Source organism: Entelurus aequoreus, linkage group LG19, assembly GCF_033978785.1.
Source record: "Entelurus aequoreus isolate RoL-2023_Sb linkage group LG19, RoL_Eaeq_v1.1, whole genome shotgun sequence".
In the NCBI taxonomy this organism is placed as follows: domain Eukaryota; kingdom Metazoa; phylum Chordata; class Actinopteri; order Syngnathiformes; family Syngnathidae; genus Entelurus; species Entelurus aequoreus.
This window is the reverse complement of record NC_084749.1, coordinates 26,043,210-26,068,984: the sequence shown is the minus strand read 5'-3', so window position 1 is coordinate 26,068,984 and position 25,775 is coordinate 26,043,210. Positions and strand designations below refer to the sequence as shown.

The 25,775-nt window shown below is 36.5% G+C and overlaps 2 protein-coding genes and 1 long non-coding RNA gene across 3 annotated transcripts; 1 reads left to right on the top strand and 2 right to left on the bottom strand.

Annotated features, from left to right (window-relative positions):
• Positions 1-5,364: 5,364 nt before the first annotated feature.
• fkbp2 (FKBP prolyl isomerase 2) lies at positions 5,365-7,321 on the bottom strand. Its single transcript, XM_062027541.1, has 2 exons — positions 6,802-7,321; positions 5,365-6,726 (listed from the first exon to the last, which is right to left on the bottom strand). Exon 1 carries the CDS (start codon positions 7,235-7,237, stop codon positions 6,821-6,823), a length of 417 nt encoding a protein of 138 aa, XP_061883525.1. The 5' UTR covers positions 7,238-7,321; the 3' UTR covers positions 5,365-6,726; positions 6,802-6,820.
• A 4,672-nt stretch (positions 7,322-11,993) lies between these two features.
• ncbp2as2 (NCBP2 antisense 2 (head to head)) lies at positions 11,994-13,043 on the top strand. The gene is made up of 2 exons (XM_062028174.1): positions 11,994-12,076; positions 12,186-13,043. The coding sequence occupies exon 2, from the start codon at positions 12,263-12,265 to the stop codon at positions 12,566-12,568; it is 306 nt and encodes a 101-aa protein (XP_061884158.1). The 5' UTR covers positions 11,994-12,076; positions 12,186-12,262; the 3' UTR covers positions 12,569-13,043.
• A 10,044-nt stretch (positions 13,044-23,087) lies between these two features.
• Positions 23,088-24,942, bottom strand: LOC133634887 (uncharacterized). The gene is made up of 3 exons (XR_009821987.1): positions 24,857-24,942; positions 24,291-24,426; positions 23,088-24,169 (listed from the first exon to the last, which is right to left on the bottom strand). It is a non-coding gene; the product is annotated as an uncharacterized LOC133634887 (long non-coding RNA).
• Positions 24,943-25,775: the final 833 nt, after the last annotated feature.

Genomic DNA, 25,775 nt, shown 5'->3' with positions numbered 1-25,775 from the left:
AATAAAAAAAATTTTAATAAATAAATAAATAAATAAAATAAATTTATTTTTTTTAAATTAAATCTACATAGAAAAAACACAAGATACACTTTCAATCAGTGCATCAACCCAAACAACCTCCCCCATGCACACTCATCCACACCCACTCACACAAAAGGGGTTATTTCTTTCTGCTACCAATATTCTGGTTCCCACAACATAGACAACACATCTGCAAGGGACACAGTCCCTGAAGCACACATGATTGTATAGGCTGCTGGTCCACTAACATTTTCATTAATTACTATTTTTTATGTAATTATTTTCATATTGTTTTACTTTCTTTTTTATCCAAGAAAATGTTTTTTATTTATTTATCTTATTTTATTTTATTTTTTTAAAAAGGGCCTTATCTTCAACAGACCAGGTTGTCAATGAAATTAGATTTGTTTAAAGGGTTTTTTAAACCAGGCCCAGTCCAGATAATGTCCAAGTCGGACTCAGCAACACACACCTTCATTCATGTACACAGAAAAAAATTAGGGAACACAACAGATTGAATATAATTTATAAACAAAATTACATTTTCAAAATAAGTATTTATGTACAGTCCAGATTATGTCCAGGTCACTCAAATGAGGGAACACAACAACAGATATCATATAATCTATAAACATAATTATACTTTCAAAATAAGCCTTTGAGGACTTCTCATCTTTTTTTTTAATATTTTTTGGCATCATTATCGTTTTCAACCATGTAACTTTCTAAAGTTAGAAAATACTGAATAAATGTTTTAAAGAAAGTAATACTAAGTGAATATCTGTTTTTGGCCTTAAAAATAAACATTTTACCGAGTACTATAATTAAATTGACTAAATCATGATTGTCAATGAACTCTCCTAAAATAACAGAAACCACATTAAGCTTCATAAACAAACCAATCCTTAAACACATTTTTTCAACTTCCACCCAAAACAAAGACACAATATGACAATACCAAAACAAATGCAGGGTGGATTCAGGCTCCTGACAACAAAATCGGCAATCATCTGACTCTCTCATATTCCATAATTTTAACATTTTCCCTGTGGGTAAGAAGTTATAAATAATTTTAATTTGAAAATAATGATTTTGCACATCGATAGTGGTTTTATAGATTAGTTTGAATATGGCATCCCATGGCAACGGGCAGTCAAAAAAGTCCTCCCATTTTCCATTTGTGTTGTATGAGGCAGCCTTCAAAGATTTCTTTATTAAATAAAAATTATATATTTTTCTATTTATTTTAGTTCCTTTTTGCCAACTAGAATTTCTTATTAGAGGTTTACAAACTAATAATTTAGTAGTTCCATAATTAATTATTTGTTTCCATCTTTTCCCAATTACTCCAGTTAGTTGATAAAATGAAAAGCTTGAGCAAGCATCACCATACATAGCTCTAAATTCATCATACTTCATAATTTTACCATTCTCATTGATAATATCATTGACAAAAATGATTCCTCTTTCAAACATATTTTTCCAAAAGAAAGGCTTTCCATCTATTACAATATTAGAGTTCATCCATATTAACTGCTGCAAAATATCGTCTCTTTTTTCTGGCACATAAAATTGAAAACACCACTATGAGTGGATTGTTTCCTTTATGTTTCCCATCAGACTCTCTGGGAGGGGATCACTTGTAAAAAAGGATACAATTTCTTTTGATACAGTACATGTTTTTTGTCCAACAGGACATTTGTGTACCACTCAATGTTTAAATACATCTTTGGAACAATTGATGCTTTTAAAGACAGACACATAGCTTCAAGGTTGAGAAGTTTCAAGCCCCCATATTCATACTCTTTGTACAAAACCTTTCTTTTAATCTTTTCTGGTTTGCCGTTCCAGACAAAATCGAAGACCCTCCGCTCATAAATCTTAAAAAAGTTTTGTGATGGAGCTGGTAATAACAAAAACAAATAAATAAATTGAGGAATAATTAACGAGTTGGCAATAGACATTTTACCATACAAGGTTACGGATTTCCCTTTCCATATTTGCATAATTTTGTCCAGCTTTCTTAGTCGATTATCATAATTTACTGAGCCTAGATCTTCCAGATTTTCTGGGACAACACCACCAAGTATGTTAACTGGTCCATCTGTCCACAAAACAGGCACTTTGCATTCCATTCGAAAGGACGTTCCCTTTAGATTTCCGATCCTTAACATTTTACATTTATCATAATTAAGCTTAAGGCCAGATTGCTGTGAAAATATGTCCAAAAGATTAAGAAGGTTCCGCAAACAATGAGAAAAATTCTTATCTTTGTGAATCAGCCTTTTCTGACATGAACTTCATCAAGAACAAACACAGAACACGCCTCACTGATGCACATCTGCAAGACTCACTCAGAGTTGCAGTGTCAAGTTACACACCAGAGTACAACACACTAGTTAACAGCATGCAATGCCAGGCTTCCCACTAACTGACAAAGAAACAGATAACAGATTTGGTGTCCAGTTCAAAGTGTGACATGATTTTAAAATTTGAGAGTTTACTTTTGTATTTTACATGAGTTATTATTTGTACAAACATGGTGCAAAGTAATTCATGATTTGTTAAAAAATGTTAGTGGCTAGCTAGTTAAAATGGGATATTGTGATTTCACAAGACTGTCTTAGAAGTGATCATTTGAAAATGTTCAATATGAAAAATGTGCACTTAGAGAAAATATAAAAATAAAGTGTTGCATATTGATATTTATCTGTTTCTATATATATTTATTGTGAGAAATCATTAAGATGATCAGTGTTTCCACAAAGATAAATATCATTAATTATTAATGATAACAGAGTTAAAGGTAAATTGAGCAAATTGGCTACTTCTGGCAATTTATTTAAGTGTGTATCTAACTGGTAGCCCTTCGCATTAATCAGTACCCAAGAAGTAGCCCTTGGTTTCAAAACGGTTGGTGACCCCTGGTATAAACTGTCATACTAAATATGAAAGTTATATTAACATAACTCCAAAACCAAACATGCATTATGTCTAAAAATGCCTGTAGTATTGTATCTATGTGAGTTTTACTAGAATCTGTGACGACCTGGGCGCATAGTGATGCAAATGGGGTTCTCCCAGGAATGCAGATCGGGCTTCGGACACAGCTTGCAGGTAAGAAATTATTTATTTAAGAAATAAATAATACTGAACAAACAAAAACGTGCTCATAACACCTAAGGAAGAAACAAAAGGAGCTAGCGTGGGAGCTAGAAGGTAAGCAGCCTGTAGCGTGGGAGCTAGAAGGTTTCAGAGCAGGAACAAAAGTCCTCATCTGTTGTATGGAAACAAACTACGAAGCAAGACAGACTGAACGGGAAGGCAGACTTAAATAATGACAGTGATGACAAACAGTTGCGTGTCGGGAACCCAAGCGGCAGGTGAAAATAATAAGTTGCTATGGTAACCAACTCAGAGGTGCATAAACAGGAACTAGAAGGAAACCAAGACTAACAGAAAAACACAAGTGGCCCGAAAACCCAAACAGAACACGATCCGCACAGCGGATCACAACAAGAATCAGTTGTTTTTGTAAGGTTTGCAAATACAGAATTGGGTTTTACTCACATGACAGTACTGTCACTCAAAGACAGTTATTTAAACATAACTCCTAAACCACACATGCAAAATGGTCAATATTGCTTGGAGAAATGTATCTTTGTGAGTTTTACTGGAAAAAAAAAATTGTAAGGTTTGCAAAAACAAAAAGTAGTTTTTACTCAATATGACAGTAATGTTCTAGAATCCTGAGATAATGTGAAAAAGCAATAAAAATGTATTCAAACACAAATCCTAAACCAAACATGCAAAATGTCTAAAAATGCCTGTAATTTTGAATCAATGTGAATTTTACTAGAATCAGTTGTTTTTGTAAGGTTTGCAAATCCAAAAATTAGGTTTTACACATAATGACATAATGACACATAATATGACAGTTATTTAAAGATAACTCCTAAATTACACATGAAAAATGTTTAATAATGCGTGAAGAAATGTATCTTGTGAGTTTTACTACAAACATTTTATTTTGTAAGGTTTGCAAATCCAAAAATTAGGTTTTACTCATTATGACAGTATAACTGCCACACTCAATATGACAGTTATTTAAACATAACTCCTAAACTACACGTGAAAAATGGCTAATAATGCCTGAAATAATGCATCCTTGTGAGTTTTACTCGAAACATGTGCTTTTTTAAGGCTTGCAAACGCAAAAAGTAGTTTTTTACCCAATATGACAGTAATGTTCTTAAAAAAATATCCTTAAAAGGCTGCTTAATTGCTTGGGAGTTTGGTAGAATTCCAAAAATAGCCAACTCAGCTCGGAAGCGGCAGGCTCAAACAACCCGGTATTACAAGAAAACATGGAGTTTTTGTACCGCTGTTTTATTTTTTGTTTTGGTTTTTTTACATCCCTGACAGGAATTTATTAATGTTGTTTAAAGAAAAAAAACAACAACACATACACAGGCAGAGGGCACTTTTTAAGACGGCGCAAAAGGGGCAGGGGCTCAAGCACCCATAGGCCCTATGTGTGCACGTGCCTGCTCCAGTGACTGAAAGCGCTTTTTACAAAGTGAAACCCAATATCTAAGTTACATTTTAAATCAGTGTGGGTGGCACTGGGAGCAGGTGGGTACAGTGTCTTGCCCAAGGACACAACAGCAGTGACTAGGATGGCAGAAGTGGGGATCGAACCTGGAACCCTCAAGTTGCTGGCACGGCCACTCTACCAACCGAGCTATACCGCCCCGATTATTTTAACACAGTGAACTTTTAAAATAATATGACGGATCATCCATGAAAATATAGAATATCTGCTGATGGGTTGATAGAGAAGCAGCTGGAAGGAGATATTGTAGAAGTCCACTCTCCGAGCCAACTGTTGTACACATTATCACCTTACTTCATTTTTATGAAGTAATGTGATATCTGGTGGGGACAACTTTTTACTCACTGTCGCTGGCAGGGCTGAGTTGGCGATTTTTGGAATTCTACTAAACTCCCAAGAAATTAAGCAGCCTTTTAAGGATATTTTTTTAAATTTGTAAATTAGATTTTAAGGATCGCCTTTGCAACCTTACTATACTTACAATACTGTAGTTCTTAGTATTGTTTTGAGTACAATATTTCTTACCTACAATGTTTTTCTTTTTAAAAAAGCATGTTACATGTTAATATGGTGATGTTTTTTGGGGGGCAAGTACCAGTTGAAAGTGCTATGAATGTATTTGAATGGGCAACAAGTGTTTTGAATTAAGAGCTACGTCACAGTAAGTTGATGTACTACTTACAAAAGGTTACTTAAAATGTATTTCAAACACATACACAAATCAGTTTTTTCCAAATGTAGTTTTTATGATCATTATTCAAACATATAGAAAAACATTTGGCATACAGTATTATGTAGAAAATTACTTTAATTAAAGGCCTACTGAAACACACTACTACCGACCACGCAGTCCAATAGTTTATATATCGATGTTGAAATCTTAACATTGCAACACATGCCAATACGGCCGGGTTAGATTAGTAAAGTGCAATTTTAAATTTCCCGCAAAATATTCTGCCGAAAACGTCTCGGTATGATGACGTTTGCGCGGACATATTGTGACACCATTGTGGCCAGCTATTAAGTCGTCTGTTTTCATCGCAAAATTCCACAGTATTCTGGACATCTGTGTTGGTGAATCTTTTGCAATTTGTTTAATGAACAATGAAGACAGCAAAGAAGAAAGCTCTAAAGCCTCCTGGTTGAGTTGGATAGCAGACGCGCTACCGTGAGTACGCAGCTTTGGCTTCCAAACATTTGATCGCTTGCCCATATGTGCATGCCGCTATGTGCATGTCACGTACGTAATTTTGGGGAAATATATGTGCTGTATGAACTTTACGGAGGTGAACGGTACTTTGGGCTTTGGGATTGAGTGTGTTGTGCTGGTGTTTGAGTTGTATTGGTGGGTTATATGGACGGAAGGGGGGAGGTGTTTATTATGCGGATTAATTTCTGGCATATTAAATATAAGCCTGGTTGTGTTGTGGCTAATAGAGTCTTGTGTTTATTTACCGTTTGTCATTCCCAGCTGAATATCAGGTCCTACCCGCCTCTCACAGCATCTTCCCTATCTGAATCGCTTCCACTGCCCTCTAGTCCTTCACTCTCACTTTCCTCATTCACAAATCTTTCATCCTCGCTCAAATTAATGGGGTAATCGTCGCTTTTTCGGTCCAAATCGCTCTCGCTGCTTGTGGCCATGATTTTAAACAATGTGCAGATGTGAGGAGCTCCACAACCTGTGACGTCACACTACTTCCGGTACAGGCAAGGCTTTTTTATCAGTGACCAAAAGTTGCAAACTTTATCGTCGATGTTCTCTACTAAATCCTTTCAGCAAAAATATGGCAATATCGCGAAATGATCAAGTATGACACATAGAATGGATCTGCTATCCCCGTTTAAATAAGAAAATCTCATTTCAGTAGGCCTTTAAAAAGAACACATCTAAATATACCTGCTAATGACAGGTGAGTTAATGGGAATTTTACATTCCCATGGATTTAAAATTCATGGGAATTGTGTGATTTTTTTGTATCCAATAAAGTAGAACACAAAAAGCAAAGTAATGGCTCTGCAGGGAGATTCACATCCTTAATGTCAGGCCAGGTCAGTGTCAATGGACCCCCAAAAGATGTTAGCTCCTCCTAGAAATCAAAATAATACATAACTTCATAAATAATTATAAACAATTAGATGTAAGTTTAATAGGTAGATGTTACCATAAGGCGCCATCCTTCATCAAAGTTCAGATCTCCTCTCGATGTTGATCAGCTCCACCTCGAAGATGAGCGTCGCTCCTCCGGGTATCTTTGGTGGAGCTCCCCGGTCGCCATAGCCGAGCTCCGCGGGGATGACCAGCTTCCTCTTCTCGCCCTCGCACATGCCGAGCAGGCCTTGGTCCCAACCCTTAATCACTTGCCCGGTGCCCAGCGTGAAGGTGAAAGGTCTGTCGCGGGGAACGCTGCTGTCAAACTCGGTGCCGTCTTCCAGTTTGCCCGTGTAATGCATGTTCAGCACATCTCCCTTCTTGGACTTAATGAGACAGTTGTCCACTCGCTTCTTAATGCCGATTTGCAGTTTTTTCTTCTCGGACCCGCACACCATCATCGGGCTAAGAGAAAGCACCGTCACCGCTAACAACACAACCCCGCGCATGTCTGCACTTTCAACTCACCAAACGGTTGACTGTTTAAAAATGTCTGATTTGAGTGAATAAGGGAACGGAAGTTTTTCTTCTTCATCTTTTTTGTGTTTCATTGGCGGTTTGCAAGGTGCATTACCGCCACCTACTGGACTTAAGAGGCATGGACAAAATATTGGACATGCAGGAAACGAAACAAAACATTTGAATAACTGTATTCAAATGTTTTGTTTTCGTACATGAATGGAAAAAATAAATAAAACTGTATTCTCTTATCTAACTCAGTTTATCAATTAACTTAATAATGCAATGATGTATTTTGTCAACGGATTCCCCCAAAAGCTATGTAAATGTAAAGCTGTGGTATATTTTGCCATCCTTAATAACTGAGTCAAATTCATTTTAGTTTGTTTCAAATGCTTCCTTGCAATGCAGTCATAGCTGCTATGCTGCATCCGTCTGATTACAGGAAAGGATTTTTTAATATTTTTTTATTTAACTGTCTTAATATTTTTATTTTGTTAAATTAAATTTTTACAATTTTTAACTAAATTCTATTGATTAATTACTTCAAATTTTAAGGATTTAATTGTGTTTTTAAACAGTGACGGTGTTGGTTATTTACTGCTTTTATTTTCCATGATGGGAGTGTGTTTTTATTAAGGTATTTTCTGTTTTTTGTTTTGTTCATGTATTATTTGTTGATCTGGTTTGGCTTATTGTATGGGACATGTATTTGTTTTGTGAATTATACCATGTACCATTTTCTTATATGATTGTGAACTAACTGTATTTGTATTTAGTCACAGAATTCTTTAGAGGATTATTCTATTGAGGAATAATGCCCTTAGATAGCTTCGGTTGCAGATGTCCATCACAACCTCTCCAGAGAGTGGTGGCCCTTTCAGAAGTTGTATTTTAGGAGGAAGTGTGAAGACATTAGCAACATCTGGTAGGAGCCCCTACAGCAGGCCTGGGCAATTATTTTGACTCGGGGGCCACATTTAGAGAAAAAAATGTGTCTGGGGGCCAGAATATCTATTTTTAGGAACACTAATACAAAACCTCACAATAATGTCTGATTGAATGCTAAAAACGTTATGACAGACCGCCTTAAAAAACGTAATGGAATTTTACATTTTTCTATGAACGATAAAACACTGAATATTGACAAAATATGAACGTCACACCCCCTTTCGATCGACATATTTTACAATCAAGTGAAACGCAACAAAAATGCAACAAACAGTGAAATATGAACGCGAAGGGTACAAAATAAACCCACCGACAATCTGATATATCTGATATATCACTAAGCTTTAGAACTTTGTTGTGAAAATCTCCTTCCGCGTCTGTGGAAACGCTTCCCGCCCACACTGCTTGGTGCCTCGTCTGAGCTGCTGTGACGTAGATTACCATAGTAACTAATTAGATGACCATAGTAACTAATTAGATTACCAATGTAACTAATTAGATTACCATAGTAACTGGTATATCATCCCAAAGCGCATATTCCATTGAAATACTTAGTATAGTTGAAGACCTACGGTCGTTAGAAAACAACACTGCACATCATAATGGCAGCTACACTTTCCATTTTAAAGATCTAAAAAAAATATTTGGGAATATCCTGCGGGCCAGATTGAAAAGCTCGACGGGCCGCATGTGGCCCCCGGGCCTTAATTTGCCCAGGTCTGCCCTACAGGTAGGAGTAGAGGATAGGGAATAGGTTGACTGGCCAAACAACAAACTGGAATCGGCCAGTCTGGACAAACTCCAGACTGGCCGGCTTCAAGGCTAGAGTGGGAGTCTTCGTGTTAGGAGTATTTAAGGACAGTGGTCCGAGGGGACATCAGAAGAGTAATCAGGCCCATACTCTTTCTCCTAGTAACTGCAGTTCCAGTCTGAGGCTCGCTGAAACAAATAAAGCTTTTTGTTCGACGATTCCTCGTTGGCATTTTATTTGGCTCATCACCCAGTCACTCTGTCCTGGGAGAGTGGCACGACCATCAAGTATACAACATGTGTACTTGTATAAAAAAATGAAAACCATATAAGATACATTTTCTTTTGCATCACCAATCAAACTCTGATTTCCACCAACGGACCCTACTTTTCCATGTTAAATACACATTTTCTCCACACAATACACTTATATGGAATAACTGTTACATTTAGTAAATAAAAAATCTGTATATATAGAAGAATGCAACTCTAAAGGAATTTGGGCTATTATTATTGGCATTTTATTAACATATGAAAAAATATGTGAAAAGTTTCAATGTTGTTGTACAATAAGTTAGTTTCAGAAGATAACCACAGCAATACCATCCATCCATCCATCCATTTTCTTTGGTGACTCAAAATGTGTTGTATTCAAACTTATTGTCTGAGAAACCTTTATATTGAATATGTAAATTTTTGTGATGATAAATGTTCTACAAAATAAAAGGAGATGAGGGCAGTGTTAGTAAAATAATATTTTACAGACAATACATAGAGAATATATCTTAAAAGAGTTTACAAAGTATAAATGAGGAAAATAATGTATTTCTGTCACTTCTTCCTTAAGTGACAGAAATACAATTTGAAATTATTATTGGAATATACCCTAGTAATGATTTTTTTAAACAAAAATTTAACATTATGGTTGAAAACTTACATCAGTGCTATAGAAGATCATTTATTCATGGAATGTGATACTGTGCATTTATTTTGGGAGGAGATCAGAGAGATGTCCCCATTTATTATCGAAGAGATTAATTTTGGTAAATGTATTAAAGATAGCAGGCTAGAAACTATTATTAATATTATATTGCAAGCTAAATTTTTCAAAAAATAGTTGTTTTCTTAAAGTGAAACCAAAATGTTCACATTGGTTTAAAGGCCTACTGAAACCCACTACTACCGACCACGCAGTCTGATAGTTTATATATCAATGATGAAATCTTAACATTGCAACACATGCCAATACGGCCGGGTTAACTTATAAAGTGCAATTTTAAATTTCCCGCCACACTTCCGGTTGAAAACGTCTAGATATGATGACGTATGCGCGTGACGTCAACGATTGATACGGAAGTATTGGTACCCCAATGAATACAATACAAAAAAGCTCTGTTTTCATTTCAAAATTCCACAGTATTCTGGACATCTGTGTTGGTGAATCTTTTGCAATTTGTTTAATGAACAATGGAGACTGCAAAGAAGAAAGTTGTAGGTGAGATCGGTGTATTAGCGGCGGACTACAGCAACACAGCCATGAGGACAGAGATGGATAGCAGACGCGCTAGCCGCCGAACTCAGCTTAACTTCCTCCGTCTCGCCGACCGCATCTGTGATCGGGTGAAGTCCTTCGTCGCACCGTCGATCGCTGGAACGCAGGTGAGCACGGGTGTTGATGAGCAGATGAGGGCTGGCTGGCGTAGGTGGATAGCTAATGTTTTTAGCATAGCTCTGTGAGGTCCGGTTGCTAAGTTAGCTTCAATGGCGTCATTAGCAACAGCATTGTTAACCTTCGCCAGGCTGGAAAGCATTAACCGTGTATTTACATGTCCATGGTTTAATAGTATTGTTGATCTTCTGTCTATCCTTCCAGTCAGGGATTTATTTATTTTGTTACTATATGCAGTTAAGCACAATGCTATCACGTTAGCTCCGTAGCTAAAGTGTTTCGTCGATGTATTGCCGTTGAGATAAAAGTCACTGTGAATGTCCATTTTGCGTTCTTGACTCTCATTTTCAAGAGGATATAGTATCCGAGGTGGTTTAAAATACAAATCCGTGATCCACAATAGAAAAACCTAAAAACCTACCTAAGTTACGGTCAGAGCGAAAAAAGATATGTCTTGCACTGCATTCTAGTCCTTCACTCTCACGTCCCTCATCCACGAATCTTTCATCCTCGCTCAAATTAATGGGGTAATCGTCGCTTTCTCGGTCCGAATCGCTCTAGCTGCATTGAAAACAATAGGAAAATGTGAGGAGCCTTTCAACTGACTACATCACGCTACTTCCGGTAGGGGCAAGGCTTTTTTTTATCAGATACCAAAAGTTGCGATCTTTATCGTAGTTGTTCTCTACTAAATCCTTTCAGCAAAAATATGGCAATATCGCGAAATGATCAAGTATGACACATAGAATGGATCTGCTATCCCCGTTTAAATAAATACATTTCATTTCAGTAGGCCTTTAATGACAGTATTTGTTAAATATTGGAAGATGGTAAAAAGTAGTAACCCGCTTAATTATTATCTTTATTGGAGGAATTTAAGTTGTTTGAAGATAAGCCCATATATATATATATATATATATATATATATATATATATGTATGTGTGGGAAAAAAATCACAAGAATATTACGCTCTACCACGGTATTGAGCACTATTTTTTGGATAATCTAATTAAGACATATATATATATATATATATATATATATATATATATATATATATATATATATATATATATATATATATATATATATATATATATATATATATATATATATATATATATATATATATATATATATATATATATATATATTATAATTGTCTCTTGTATTTACTTTTACTTTCTTTGACAGGTTTTGTTTGTATGCGGATTGTCTCTAGTTTGATATATCTTATTGTGCTCAACCTGGTGTACAATATTGAAAGGAATATTAAATCGTATTCTATTGAAAGTGTCTTAATATGTTTGTACATTGTGTATGTACAGTATGTTCAATTGTTAAATTAAAACATGTAATGACGTAATATGACGCAGCAAACCGGAAGTAAACTTCAGTCTAGTTTCGTCGCCAATCTATGACGCGACACAATCGGTCACCACCGCCTTCAGAACTTCAGTAAGTCACCTTTGTTGTAAAGTATTCTTTAAATGTATAAGAACAACCCGGTTAGTCCATAGAGGTATATGACTAAACTAACGCTGAACGTTTTTTTTTTTTATTGCAGAGTTAAAATATAGAAGTGACGCACGGACTGCTAACTAGTTAGCTTGCTAAGCTAACCCTTTGGCTAGTGACGTCACAATGTTGTCTCGAATGTTATTTTCGCTGCTCAACAACCTCCATGTTGTTGAGAAGCTGGCAGAATCTCGCCCGATCCGCAGGGCAGCACAGATTACAGCCTACGCCATCACCAAAGCTCATATATTCGGCCGGGACGCGTCGCAGCGAGTCTTGCGCTCCCAGACGCTGCGACAGGCCCGGGAGGAGGCTGGCAGAGCACCTGGGGACATGGAGGACGTCGGCAGGCGACTCCGGAAAGTCCGAGAGACATTTGTCAAGGAAGTGAAGGTCGGGTGGAAAGATGGATCCCGCCAAATTAAGAAGTAACACTTTAATGAATGCCGATGTCTGCTTTGAAGCTACAGCAGGATTGCTTGTTGAGCAATGTGCATGAGGACAAAGGACAGTATCTGCAAAGATGGACACTGAATTGACTGTGACGGGAAGGGCAACAATGGAACCTGCTGCTAAGTCACATCGAAATGACGTTATGTCACACTGACATTTAATCATGAATTTATTGTTGGAAGTTCTCAGTTTCAAGTACAATGTGGATACGTATGTTTGCAGTGGTTCTCAAACTATTTTCAACAAGTACCTCAGAAAAAAACTTGGCTCTCCAAGTACCACCATAATGACCAACATTAAAATTCAGTCACTCAGTAGGCACACATATTCATTAAAAACAGGGCAGAGGTTTTATTTTACAAGTGTATTTAATATGTTGGACACTATAACATTACACACAATTTGAAAAGCAACAATGTGTTGGAACATGGGAAAATAAAAGACTGTACTTGAATACTACTGTTTGAGAATCTCTTGCAAAATTGCTTGAGTTGAGTCACTCTTCTACAGCGATTCAATAAATAGCATTAAAAACACCACGAGTGGTCCTGCCTGGTACAACCAAATTGTAAATACAATTAAGTTTATAACACTTGTACTAAAAACAAGATGGGTGCCCAGAATTTCTTCTGGCGAGCTTTTTAACAGGGTTCCTTGTAGGAATGTTCCGATCACATGTATTAACTGTACATCTTTTTTAGGTATTTATTATAAGTGCAATTGACCAATTAACAATAGCAACACAATATTGTAATCAGTTCCATATTCATTTTTATTATGTCCTATTGACATTGTTTGATCAAAACAATGTCAATAGGACACAAAAATCAAAGCAGCATCATTTACGAGCTGATACGATTAATATCGACACCACCAAGTTATGGATCGATTTACCCTCCTCTTACACGGTGTGTACTGACTGTGACAATGCTGATGAAGTGTATTTCTGGTCTTGTCATCCTCGTCCGGACAAAAGGGTGACGCGGCTGGATTAAAAGAGACGTCGGAGACGCTTTACTGAACCAAACGTTGCTTTATTACAAGCGAGCGTCATTATACAGGTCTGAGGTCCTGAGGAGCTCAGGTCAAAAATGAAGAACTCCTAACTTGGAGAAGCCAAACCATCAGTTTTATATTCCTCCTTCCTGTCTTTGTGTGTGTGTGTGTGTTAACTCAGGAGAGCACAGGGGTGTCACTAGGTTTGAATAGAATAGAAAGTACTTTATTGATCCCTGGGGGAAATTCAGCATCACAGTTCGCTCCCAATAGACAATAATAATTATAAATAATATAATATATATATAAATATATTCTACATTTCAGTGCAGTTAAGGAATTATCAGAATTATACAGTCTGATGGCTGTCGGTATGAAGGACCTCCTGTGTTGTTCCGTGTTGCATTTTGGGAACGTGCTCATTCTCTCTGCAAGGTCCGAGTGTAGTGGGTGGGAGGTGATGTCCATATTGGCTAGGAGTTTTGCTAGACTTCTCCTTTCTGACACCACCGCCAGAGAGTCTAGCTTCACTCCCACCACATTACTGGCCTTCTCTACCAACTTGTCCAGTCTGTTTGCGTCCCTCGCTCTCAGCCCGCTGCCCCAGCAGGCCCGGCGTACAAGAAGGCGCCCGCCACCACCGACTTGTAGAACATCTTCAACATCTTTGTGCAGACGTTGAAGAACAGGGGTTCAAGGAGGTTCTTTGATGCGAGCAAAACATTTTTGCACTTGCAAGATCTTTTTAATCACTTCATTTAATCATGGCTTGCCAAATCATTTTATTTTGACCCGGCACATCATTATTGCATTCCGCCTGCCATTCTCTGCATCCTGAGGCTAACGCCGAAGCAACGCTCACCACCCTGTGACATTTAGCCAGAAAGTGCTTTTTTATTTCCAGCCTTTCGCAAGCCACATAAAATGATGTAGTTGGCCACCTAAAATGATTTGTCGGGATGCATTAATAAGATGTGGCAAAAAATTTGCCACATCTTATTAATGCAGAGAATGGCAGGAGGAATGCAAGTAAAAAAACAATTTATTGCTTACAAGGAAGCAGGGAACAAAGAGAAATAGCACACTCAGCATCAGTCTCCAATGAATAGGAATAGCAAGAATGACCCAACACTGAAGGAAGGACCCAGGTGGAACCATCCATCCATCCATTTTTTACCGCTTGTCCCTTTTGGAGTCACGGGGGGTGCTGGAGCCTATCTCAGCTGCATTCGGGCGGAAGGCGGGGTTACACCCTGGACAAGTCGCCACCTCATCGCAGGGCCAACACAGATAGACAGACAACACTTTTAAGACGTCACTTCCTGTCAATGAGAAAGGACGCAAAAGAGAAAGGCTCCGCTCTTGCTACCGGAGTTTTTTGTTAAATCTGAAGATTTTGACCACTGATTTGCGATCACAGCCACTGGAGAGTACCCTGGCATCTTCAATCTGATTTTGGTCAGTTGAGAGGCACTGATATGCTGAAAGAAGGCGAGTTGGGAGAGCCGTTAGCCTCAAGCCAAAGGCGCCTTGCCGCAGTTCAAAGCGGTTGCCTAGCAACCAAAAGCTACGGCGAGTTTACAGCTGTTTTAAAGTGATCCCGACGTCGCAGAGTGATATAAGTTGACAGGCTGACACCTCAAATTGATCTCTGAACGGCGCAAGATACGAAATTGTTGGAAAAAACAAGTTAAAGTGCCACAAGTCGCTAAAGAAGCAACTGCCGTTAAGACACAAGCAAGAGGCATTGACGTCAGTGACTGCCGCGATGCGAAAAGGTAAAGGAAAGATTGAAATCTCGAAACCTTCGGGGTCAGCTGTTACAGAACACAACTGGGAACAAGATTTGAGGTTGGACACAGGACATGATGGGAATCAAGAAGTGATACTACAAAAACTTGAAGAAATGAAAGAAGAAATGAAAGAAATAAAAGAAGAAATGAAAGAATATCTGAGAAAAGTAACAACAGAACACAAACAAGATGTGAAAAGTCTGCAGGAAAATATAGAAAATCTGCAATCTCAGAACAACAGAAGAAATAATGAAGCCACTGAAATGGGCAAACGAATGAAGACCCTTCAAGAAGACAACAACATGTTGAGGAATATCATAGATGAAATGGATCAGGACAAACGAATGAATGATATCATCGTGACTGGGCACCGAATTAAACCAAGATCCTATGCGAAAGCTGTGAATAATGAAGGTGAACCAGATCAAATGGATATGATCTCAGCAGAACAGCAAGTGGTCAACTTTCTGCAATCAAAGGAAATTGAAATTGACATTAATACCATCGAAACATGCATCCCACTGAACGGAAGAAACAACAACGCCACTCCAGTCGTGCTCGTGAAACTCGTAAACAGAAAATCTAAAATGGCATTGCTGAGACAGGGAAAGAAGCTGAAGGGAACAAATGTGTACATTAATGAGCATCTCACAAAACGCAATGCTGGAATCGCCAAGAAAGCACGCGACTTGAGAAAGCAGGGAAAAATCCAGGGAACTTGGAGCACCAACTGTAAAATCTACATCAAGCTGAATGGAGGTCCAGAAGCAAGAGTAATTGTTGTCCATGTCATCAAGGACCTGGACAATTTTTAAAGTTTACACAGCTACCAAAACAACAATGATAATGGACTCTGGCAGAAAACAAACACCCAAATTCAGCATCGACACTACTATGTTCCAAGGGACAACTAAACAAGAGGACCTACATTCAGGATTGCATCCACCTACACTTATTGAGATTATTGAAACAACATCAAAGATTGTTCAACAAGAAAATATGGAACTAAAAAATTTCTGCAACAAAGATTACAAAAACCAGGATTTGGAAAATGATATAGATCCAGATACTAATTTTTTCTCCCACATCAGTAATAATTGTTTTTATTATACAGATGATCAATATAATAGCAACATTACATGCGATAACAAATTGTCAATTATTCATAACCCCCAACTGATTCCCGGGCGCGGCGCCGCTGCTGCCCACTGCTCCCCAAGGGGATGGGACAAATGCAGAGGACAAATTTCACCACATCTAGTGTGTGTGTGACAATCATTGGTACTTTAATCTTTAATCTTAATAGCAGAAGCTTGTATGCAAACTACAACAACATTAAGAACATTTATAACTTTTTGGAACACATCAACGAACCATTCAAAGTGATTGCTGTCACAGAAACATGGATTGATGATAAAAAAGGAATAGATTTTGATCTGGAGGGATATGAACTAAACTACATCAACAGAACCAACAAAAATGGAGGAGGAGTAGCTGTGTACGTGATGAAGAACCTGAACTACAAAGTGGTAAAAAAACATGTCATTTGCTATAGATAATATCTTAGAATGTATAACCATTGAAATATGTCAGGAAAAAAGCAAAAACATTTTCATCAGTTGTATATATAGATCACCTAAGTCAAGTATAGAAACATTTGAAGAATGGATCAAGGCTACTTACATGGATAATGGTCAAAGAATAATGTTCTTATGTGGTGACTTTAATATTGACTTATTGAACCCTAACAAGCAAAAGTCTATTGATGACTTCATTGATACAATGTACAGCATCAGTTTATATCCAAAAATCACAAAGCCAAGCAGAATCACAGCACACTGTGCCACGCTTATTGATAATATTTTTACCAATGAGTTTGACAATAACACTACAAGTGGTCTACTTATAACTGACGTTAGTGATCATCTGCCAGTTTTTACAATATATGATGGACACTACAAGAAGAACATGGAAGACAAAAGGACATTTCAAAGACTGTGCACAGAGAAGAGGATGACTGCTTTCAAAATTGAGCTACAAAAGCAAGATTGGGACGATGTGTACAATGAAAAAGAGGTTGATGAAGCATATGAACATTTCTTAAACAAGTTCATAATACTTTATGACAAACATTGTCCATGGATACAACTCAGTAATAAACAGAGAAAGAATAATCAACCATGGATGACAAAAGGATTAAAAAAATGCTTGTAAGAAGAAGAATACACTATATAGAGAATTTATAGCACAAAGAACTATAGAGGCAGAAATTAAGTACAAAAAGTATAAAAACAAGTTAACAGACATACTACGATCATGTAGAAAAGAATATTACAGTGAATTATTGGACAGGAACAAAAATAATATGAGAGCAACATGGGGCATCCTCAATAGCATTATTAAAAATGGCACAAAGAGGGACTGCCCTCAATACTTTTTAGACGGAAATAAAAAAAAATGACAACATAAAGGAAGTAGTTGAAAGCTTCAATAATTATTTTGTAAATATTGGACCAAAATTGGAAGAAAGGATTCCAGACCCAGTTCCAATTGAGGACTATAATGATACCATAGAGCGAAATCCCAACTCCATGTTCCTCAGTAATGTGACACAGGAGGAAATAGTTACAATTGCAAAAAAAATGTAAATCTAAGACTTCAACTGATTGTAACGGAATTGATATGGAAACGATAAAAAAGGTTATAGAAGAGATCTCAGGACCATTAATGTATATTAGTAATCTATCATTTCAAACAGGTACATTCCCAAACAAAATGAAAATAGCTAAAGTTGCACCAATTTATAAGACTGGAGATAAACATCAATTTACAAATTATAGACCTGTTTCTTTACTTCCACAATTTTCTAAAATCATTGAAAAACTGTTTAATAACAGATTAGAGAGTTTCATGAATAAAAATAGAATACTCGAAGAGAACCAATATGGATACAGAGCTAATGTCTCAACTTCAATGGCTTTAATTGAAATTACAGAAGAAATTACCAATGCAATAGACCAGGGGTCACCAACCTTTTTGAAACCAAGGGCTACTTCTTGGGTACTGATTAATGCGAAGGGCTACCAGTTAGATACACACTTAAATAAATTGCCAGAAGTAGCCAATTTGCTCAATTTACCTTTAACTCTGTTATTATTAATAATTAATGATATTTATCTTTGTGGAAACACTGATCATCTTAATGATTTCTCACAATAAATATATATAGAAACAGATAAATATCAATATGCAACACTTTATTTTTATATTTTCTCTAAGTGCACATTTTTCATATTGAACATTTTCAAATGATCACTTCTAAGAGAGTCTTGTGAAATCACAATATCCCATTTTAACTAGCTAGCCACTAACATTTTTTAACAAATCATGAATTACTTTGCACCATGTTTGTACAAATAATAACTCATGTAAAATACAAAAGTAAACTCTCAAATTTTTAAATCATGTCACACTTTGAACTGGACACCAAATCTGTTATCTGTTTCTTTGTCAGTTAGTGGGAAGCCTGGCATTGCATGCTGTTAACTAGTGTGTTGTACTCTGGTGTGTAACTTGACACTGCAACTCTGAGTGAGTCTTGCAGATGTGCATCAGTGAGGCGTGTTCTGTGTTTGTTCTTGATGAAGTTCATGTCAGAAAAGGCTGATTCACAAAGATAAGAATTTTCCTCATTGTTTGCGGAACCTTCTTAATCTTTTGGACATATTTTCACAGCAATCTGGCCTTAAGCTTAATTATGATAAATGTAAAATGTTAAGGATCGGAAATCTAAAGGGAACGTCCTTTCGAATGGAATGCAAAGTGCCTGTTTTGTGGACAGATGGACCAGTTAACATACTTAGTGTTGTTGTCCCAGAAAATCTGGAAGATCTAGGCTCAGTAAATTATGATAATCGACTAAGAAAGCTGGACAAAATTATGCAAATATGGAAAGGGAAATCCCTAACCTTGTATGGTAAAATGTCTATTGCCAACTCGTTAATTATTCCTCAATTTATTTATTTGTTTTTGTTATTACCAGCTCCATCACAAAACTTTTTTAAGATTTATGAGCGGAGGGTCTTCGATTTTGTCTGGAACGGCAAACCAGAAAAGATTAAAAGAAAGGTTTTGTACAAAGAGTATGAATATGGGGGCTTGAAACTTCTCAACCTTGAAGCTATGTGTCTGTCTTTAAAAGCATCAATTGTTCCATAGATGTATTTAAACATTGAGTGGTACACAAATGTCCTGTTGGACAAAAAACATGTACTGTATCAAAATAAATTGTATCCTTTTTTACAAGTGATCCCCTCCCAGAGAGTCTGATGGGAAACATAAAGGAAACAATCCACTCATAGTGGTGTTTTCAATTTTATGTGCCAGAAAAAAGAGACGATATTTTGCAGCAGTTAATATGGATGAACTCTAATATTGTAATAGATGGAAAGCCTTTCTTTTGGAAAAATATGTTTGAAAGAGGAATCATTTTTGTCAATGATATTATCAATGAGAATGGTAAAATTATGAAGTATGATGAATTTAGAGCTATGTATGGTGATGCTTGCTCAAGCTTTTCATTTTATTAACTAACTGGAGTAATTGGGAAAAGATGGAAACAAATAATTAATTATGGAACTACTAAATTATTAGTTTGTAAACCTCTATTAAGAAATTCTAGTTGGCAAAAAGGAACTAAAATAAATAGAAAAATATATAATTTTTAGTTAATAAAGAAATCTTTGAAGGCTGCCTCATACAACACAAATGGAAAATGGGAGGACTTTTTTGACTGCCCGTTGCCATGGGATGCCATATTCAAACTAATCTATAAAACCACTATCGATGTGCAAAATCGTTATTTTCAAATTAAAATTATTTATAACTTCTTACCCACAGGGAAAATGTTAAAATTATGGAATATGAGAGAGTCAGATGATTGCCGATTTTGTTGTCAGGAGCCTGAATCCACCCTGCATTTGTTTTGGTATTGTCATATTGTGTCTTTGTTTTGGGTGGAAGTTGAAAAAATGTGTTTAAGGATTGGTTTGTTTATGAAGCTTAATGTGGTTTCTGTTATTTTAGGAGAGTTCATTGACAATCATGATTTAGTCAATTTAATTATAGTACTCGGTAAAATGTTTAATTTTAAGGCCAAAAACAGATATTCACTTAGTATTACTTTCTTTAAAACATTTATTCAGTATTTTCTAACTTTAGAAAGTTAATGGTTGAAAACGATAATGATGCCAAAAAACATTAAAAAAAGATGAGAAGTCCTCAAAGGCTTATTTTGAAAGTATAATTATGTTTATAGATTATATGATATCTGTTGTTGTGTTCCCTCATTTGAGTGACCTGGACATAATCTGGACTGTACATAAATACTTATTTTGAAAATGTAATTTTGTTTATAAATTATATGCAATCTGTTGTGTTCCCTAATTGTTTTCTGTGTACATGAATGAAGGTGTGTGTTGCTGAGTCCGACTTGGACATTATCTGGACTGGGCCTGGTTTAAAAAACCCTTTAAACAAATCTAATTTCATTGACAACCTGGTCTGTTGAAGATAAGGCCCTTTTTAAAAAAAAAAATAAAAAATAAGATAAATAAATAAAAAACATTTTCTTGGATAAAAAAGAAAGTAAAACAATATAAAAATAATTACATAAAAAATAGTAATTAATGAAAATGTTAGTGGACCAGCAGCCTATACAATCATGTGTGCTTCAGGGACTGTGTCCCTTGCAGATGTGTTGTCTATGTTGTGGGAACCAGAATATTGGTAGCAGAAAGAAATAACCCCTTTTGTGTGAGTGGGTGTGGATGAGTGTGCATGGGGGAGGTTGTTTGGGTTGATGCACTGATTGAAAGTGTATCTTGTGTTTTTTCTATGTAGATTTAATTTTAAAAAAATGTTTTTATTTTTATTTTTATTTTTTTTAGAACAGGCCCGCGGGCACTCATCTGGTCCTTACGGGCGACCTGGTGCCCGCGGGCACCGCGTTGGTGACCCCTGCAATAGACAGTAAAAAAATGTGCAGCAGCAGTTTTTATGGATCTAACTAAAGCATTTGACACAATTAATCACAATATTTTAATCAAAAAACTAGAACGATATGGCATCGGAGGGTTAGTCTTAAACTGGATAAGAAGTTATCTAACGAACAGGAAACAATACGTGAAGCTAGGCGAACACATGTCTACAACGCTAAATATATCCTGTGGTGTACCTCAGGGATCAATATTAGGACCTAAATTATTCAATCTCTATATAAATGACATTTGTAAAGTTACAAAAGATTTAAAGTTAGTATTATTTGCGGATGATACAACAGCGTTTTGTTCAGGAGAGAACACACAGGAGATAATACAAATAATAACAGAAGAAATTAACAAATTAAAAAGATGGTTTGACAAAAACAGACTATCGTTGAATCTTAGTAAAACTAAAATAATGCTATTTGGTAACAGTAGAAGAGAAAGTCAAACACAAATACAAATAGACGGAATAGAAATTGAAAGAGTAAATGAAACCAAATTTCTAGGTATAATGATTGATGATAAATTGAACTGGAAATCTCACGTAAAAAATATACAACATAAAGTAGCAAGAAACACGTCAATAATGAATAAAGCAAAACATGTTCTAGACAAAAAATCACTTCATATTCTCTACTGCTCACTAGTGTTACCATATCTCAGCTACTGTGTAGAAATATGGGGAAATAATTACAAAAGTACACTTCATTCATTAACGGTGTTACAAAAAAGATCAGTTAGAATAATACATAATGTTGGATACAGAGAACATACAAATCCTTTATTTATTGAATCAAAGATACTGAAATTCCACGACATAGTGAATTTGCAAACAGCTAAAATTATGCACAAAGCAAACTATAACCTGCTACCCAAGAATATACAACAATTCTTCTCAACAAAAGAGGACAAATATAATCTTAGAGAAAAATGTAATTTAAAACATTTGTACGCACGTACAACACTTAAGACCTTCAGTATATCAATATGTGGAATTAAATTATGGAATGGATTAAGCAAAGCAATCAAACAATGTACTAATATGATCTACTTCAAGAAACTCTTCAAACTTAAAGTGTTTACAAAGTACAAAGAAGAAGAACCATGACAAACATTCTCAATTTATTTCATCCATCCATTCATTCATTCTTAAAGTAATCTTACTTATCTCATCATATGAAATATGACTTTCTTCACCAATTATTATTATCAAATTCTTATTATTATTTATTTTTATTGTGATTACCTATGGAGTTTATTGTGAATAAATTGAGAACAGGAAGTGAATAAAAAAGTTTCAGCAACTGTTATGTAAAGAAAAGGGGTAGGATTAAATAAGCTCTGCTTCTTCCTACTCCTTTTCGAACATGTTGAAAAGAGAAACTGGAAATTGTGATGTATCATGTTGTATGCTTGCATGTTCGAAATAAACTCAAACTCTAAACTCTAAACATTCACGCTCACATTCACACACTAGGGCCAATTTAGTGTTGCCAATCAACCTATCCCCAGGTGCATGTTTTTGGCGGTGGGAGGAAGCCGGAGTACCCGGAGGGAACCCACGCAGTCACGGGGAGAACATGCAAACTCCACACAGAAAGATCCCAAGCCCGGGATTGAACTCCGGACTACTCAGGACCTTCGTATTGTGAGGCACATGCACTAACCCCTGTACCACCGTGCTGCCCAGGTGGAACTAAATAGAACTAATTAAACAAGGAACCGGTTTGCTGACAGGACATGGAACAGAAAGTAAAGGTGCTGGTTCAAGTTACTGTCACACAGGGACCAAAACAGCTGACAAAACAAGAGCACCAGGACCAGAAGTGATTCTAAACACAGGAAAACCCAAACATAACCAAACTGTCAGTAGCACTTCTGACAAATGTATTTGTTTTTCCAATCTTGACAGAAAATCACATGCACATCAGATAACACTTTAATATTATCTGATGTTCCAAGCATATGTGGGGAGTTTTCAAAAATAAACACTTCAATATCTACTTGTCATCTTAACTTACATTTTAAAATTAAGTTATCCAACCATCTGCAAACAATACATTTATCGAAAATAGTTGTTGCTAATTGTGTATCAAGGTTATAAATTGTTTATACATACATATGCACTGTTACATGTGGCCCTCTGAGGGTAGCTATAATTGCGATTTGTGTGGGAGGAGTGGTATAGTTCGGTGCTAGCAACTTGAAGGTTCCAGGTTCGATCCTTGCTTCCGCCATCCTAGTCACTGCCGTTGTGTCCTTGGGCAAGACACTTTACTGCTCCCAGTGCCACCCAAACTGGTTTAAATGTAACTTAGATATTGGGTTTCACTATGTAAAAGCGCTTTGAATCACTAGAGAAAAGAGCAATATAAAAATATGTCACCTCATTATTCGTGTTATAAAATGAAACTAAGTGGGAGTACTGTAGGAACTTGATAATCTTCTGCTTCTTCCTACTCCTTTTGGGACTCAATTCAAACTGTGATGATAAATTAATTGCTTGCTTGCATTTTAATTGTGTTGTTTGTCCGGATGAAGTCCAAGTCAAATATAAGTCACATTTTTTAATGTAATATTTCGTGATAAGCAAATTGGTACTGTGATAGAGTAGGTTACTCTGGGTGCAGAATGCTGATCTGACATCATCTTAGGACAGGACTCCGGTCAGAGAGTAGGGCACAGGAGAGGCTTTCAGGCACTCTGTAATGGTGAAGTTGGTAGTGTGGTATATGTGTGTCTGTGGTCTAAAGGAACACATTTTAGGCAATATAGTATGCAATAATATAACAGGATATGTATAATGGTATATACAATATACAAATGTTTTATAAAACAAATATACAAACACATGGACGTCTGCCTCACAATACGAAGGTCCTGAGTAGTCGTGAGTTCAATCCCGGCCTCTGGATCTTTCTGTGTGGAGTTTGCATGTCCTCCCCGTGACTGCGTGGGTTCCTTCCGGGTACTCCGGCTTCCTCCCACCTCCAAAGACATGCACCTGAGGATAGGTTGATTGGCAACACTAAATTGTGTGTGAATGTGAGTGTGAATGTTGTCTGTCTATCTGTGTTGGCCCTGTAATGAGGTGGCGACTTGTCCAGGGTGTACCCCGCCTTCCGCCCGATTGTAGCTGAGATAGGCTCCAGCACCCCCCGCGACCCCGAAGGGAATAAGCGGTAGTAAATGGATGGATGGGGCATTAGAAATAAGGACATTGCTTTAAACATGGTCTATGTCGCCCTCTAGTGGTAGGATAGGGTAACTACCGTGTAACAGGAAGTATGTCGGGCTAAAGGGCTAAAGTTGAGCTGGCGAATTATATCTTCGTGCAGAAACATTGTTGCAAACAGACACTCGGTTGAGGCAACACCTAACACATTGTAGGCATTTTATCATTAATAACAGTGCTATATTCGCTTTATACTTACATTTTAGTCAGGAATGCACACGATGTTGTTTACACCAGCACCCAAGAGCCCATAATACGCAGAAACGCTATAAACAGGAAATGACGTCACAGACCAGCTCGCCAAAATAATGCGTCAGAATAAGATAAAACTAAAACTAGAGATGTCCGATGATATCGGCCTGCCGATATTATCGGCCGTCCAATGCTTTAAATTGTAATATCGGAAATTATCGGTATCGTTTTTTATTATCGGTATCGTTTTTTTTGTTTTTTTATGTCCTGTCCAGCTTCTCAGGCAAATCATATAGTAGATGTAGATGCCCATATCAGCTGTTCAGATTTACTTTACAAAAGAGAAGTGTAGGATACTTCTCTTGTTGCCTTATTTGTATTTGACTTTATTCAATGTATTTATTTATTTATTTATTTATTGATTTATTTTATTTTTTTTGTCCTGTCCAGCTTTTCAGGCAAATCATATAGTTGATGTAGATGCCCATATCGGCTGTTCAGATTTACTTTACAAAAGAGAAGTGTAGGATACTTCTCTTGTTTTCTTATTTGTATTTGACTTAATTAAATGTATTTATATTATCATTTGGTGCAGCCGGGCCGGAGCAGGAGTGGATAGAAAGAGAAAAAAAGGAAGACAGAGGGGGGAATTGTGGGGATAAAAGGGGGATTAGACAGAGAGACAAAAACAACAACAGCAAACTACAACAACAACAACAACAACAATAGAGCAACATCAGCAAATACGTCATGTACAAATATGATGGTAATAGTAATAGCAAATAAGCAGTTAGCGAAAATAAAAAATAATACAGAAATGACAATGAGCATTATTACACTAAAAATGGAGCAATACAAATACCAATAGAAATAGCGCTATTGATAATGAACAATACCAATACTTTACCTTTATTATCAACAATACA

Excerpts from the sequence above, each read along its gene's own strand:
- fkbp2 (XM_062027541.1), bottom strand. The coding sequence starts at position 7,237 with ATGCGCGGGGTTGTGTTGTTAGCGGTGACGGTGCTTTCTCTTAGCCCG.
- ncbp2as2 (XM_062028174.1), top strand. The coding sequence starts at position 12,263 with ATGTTGTCTCGAATGTTATTTTCGCTGCTCAACAACCTCCATGTTGTT.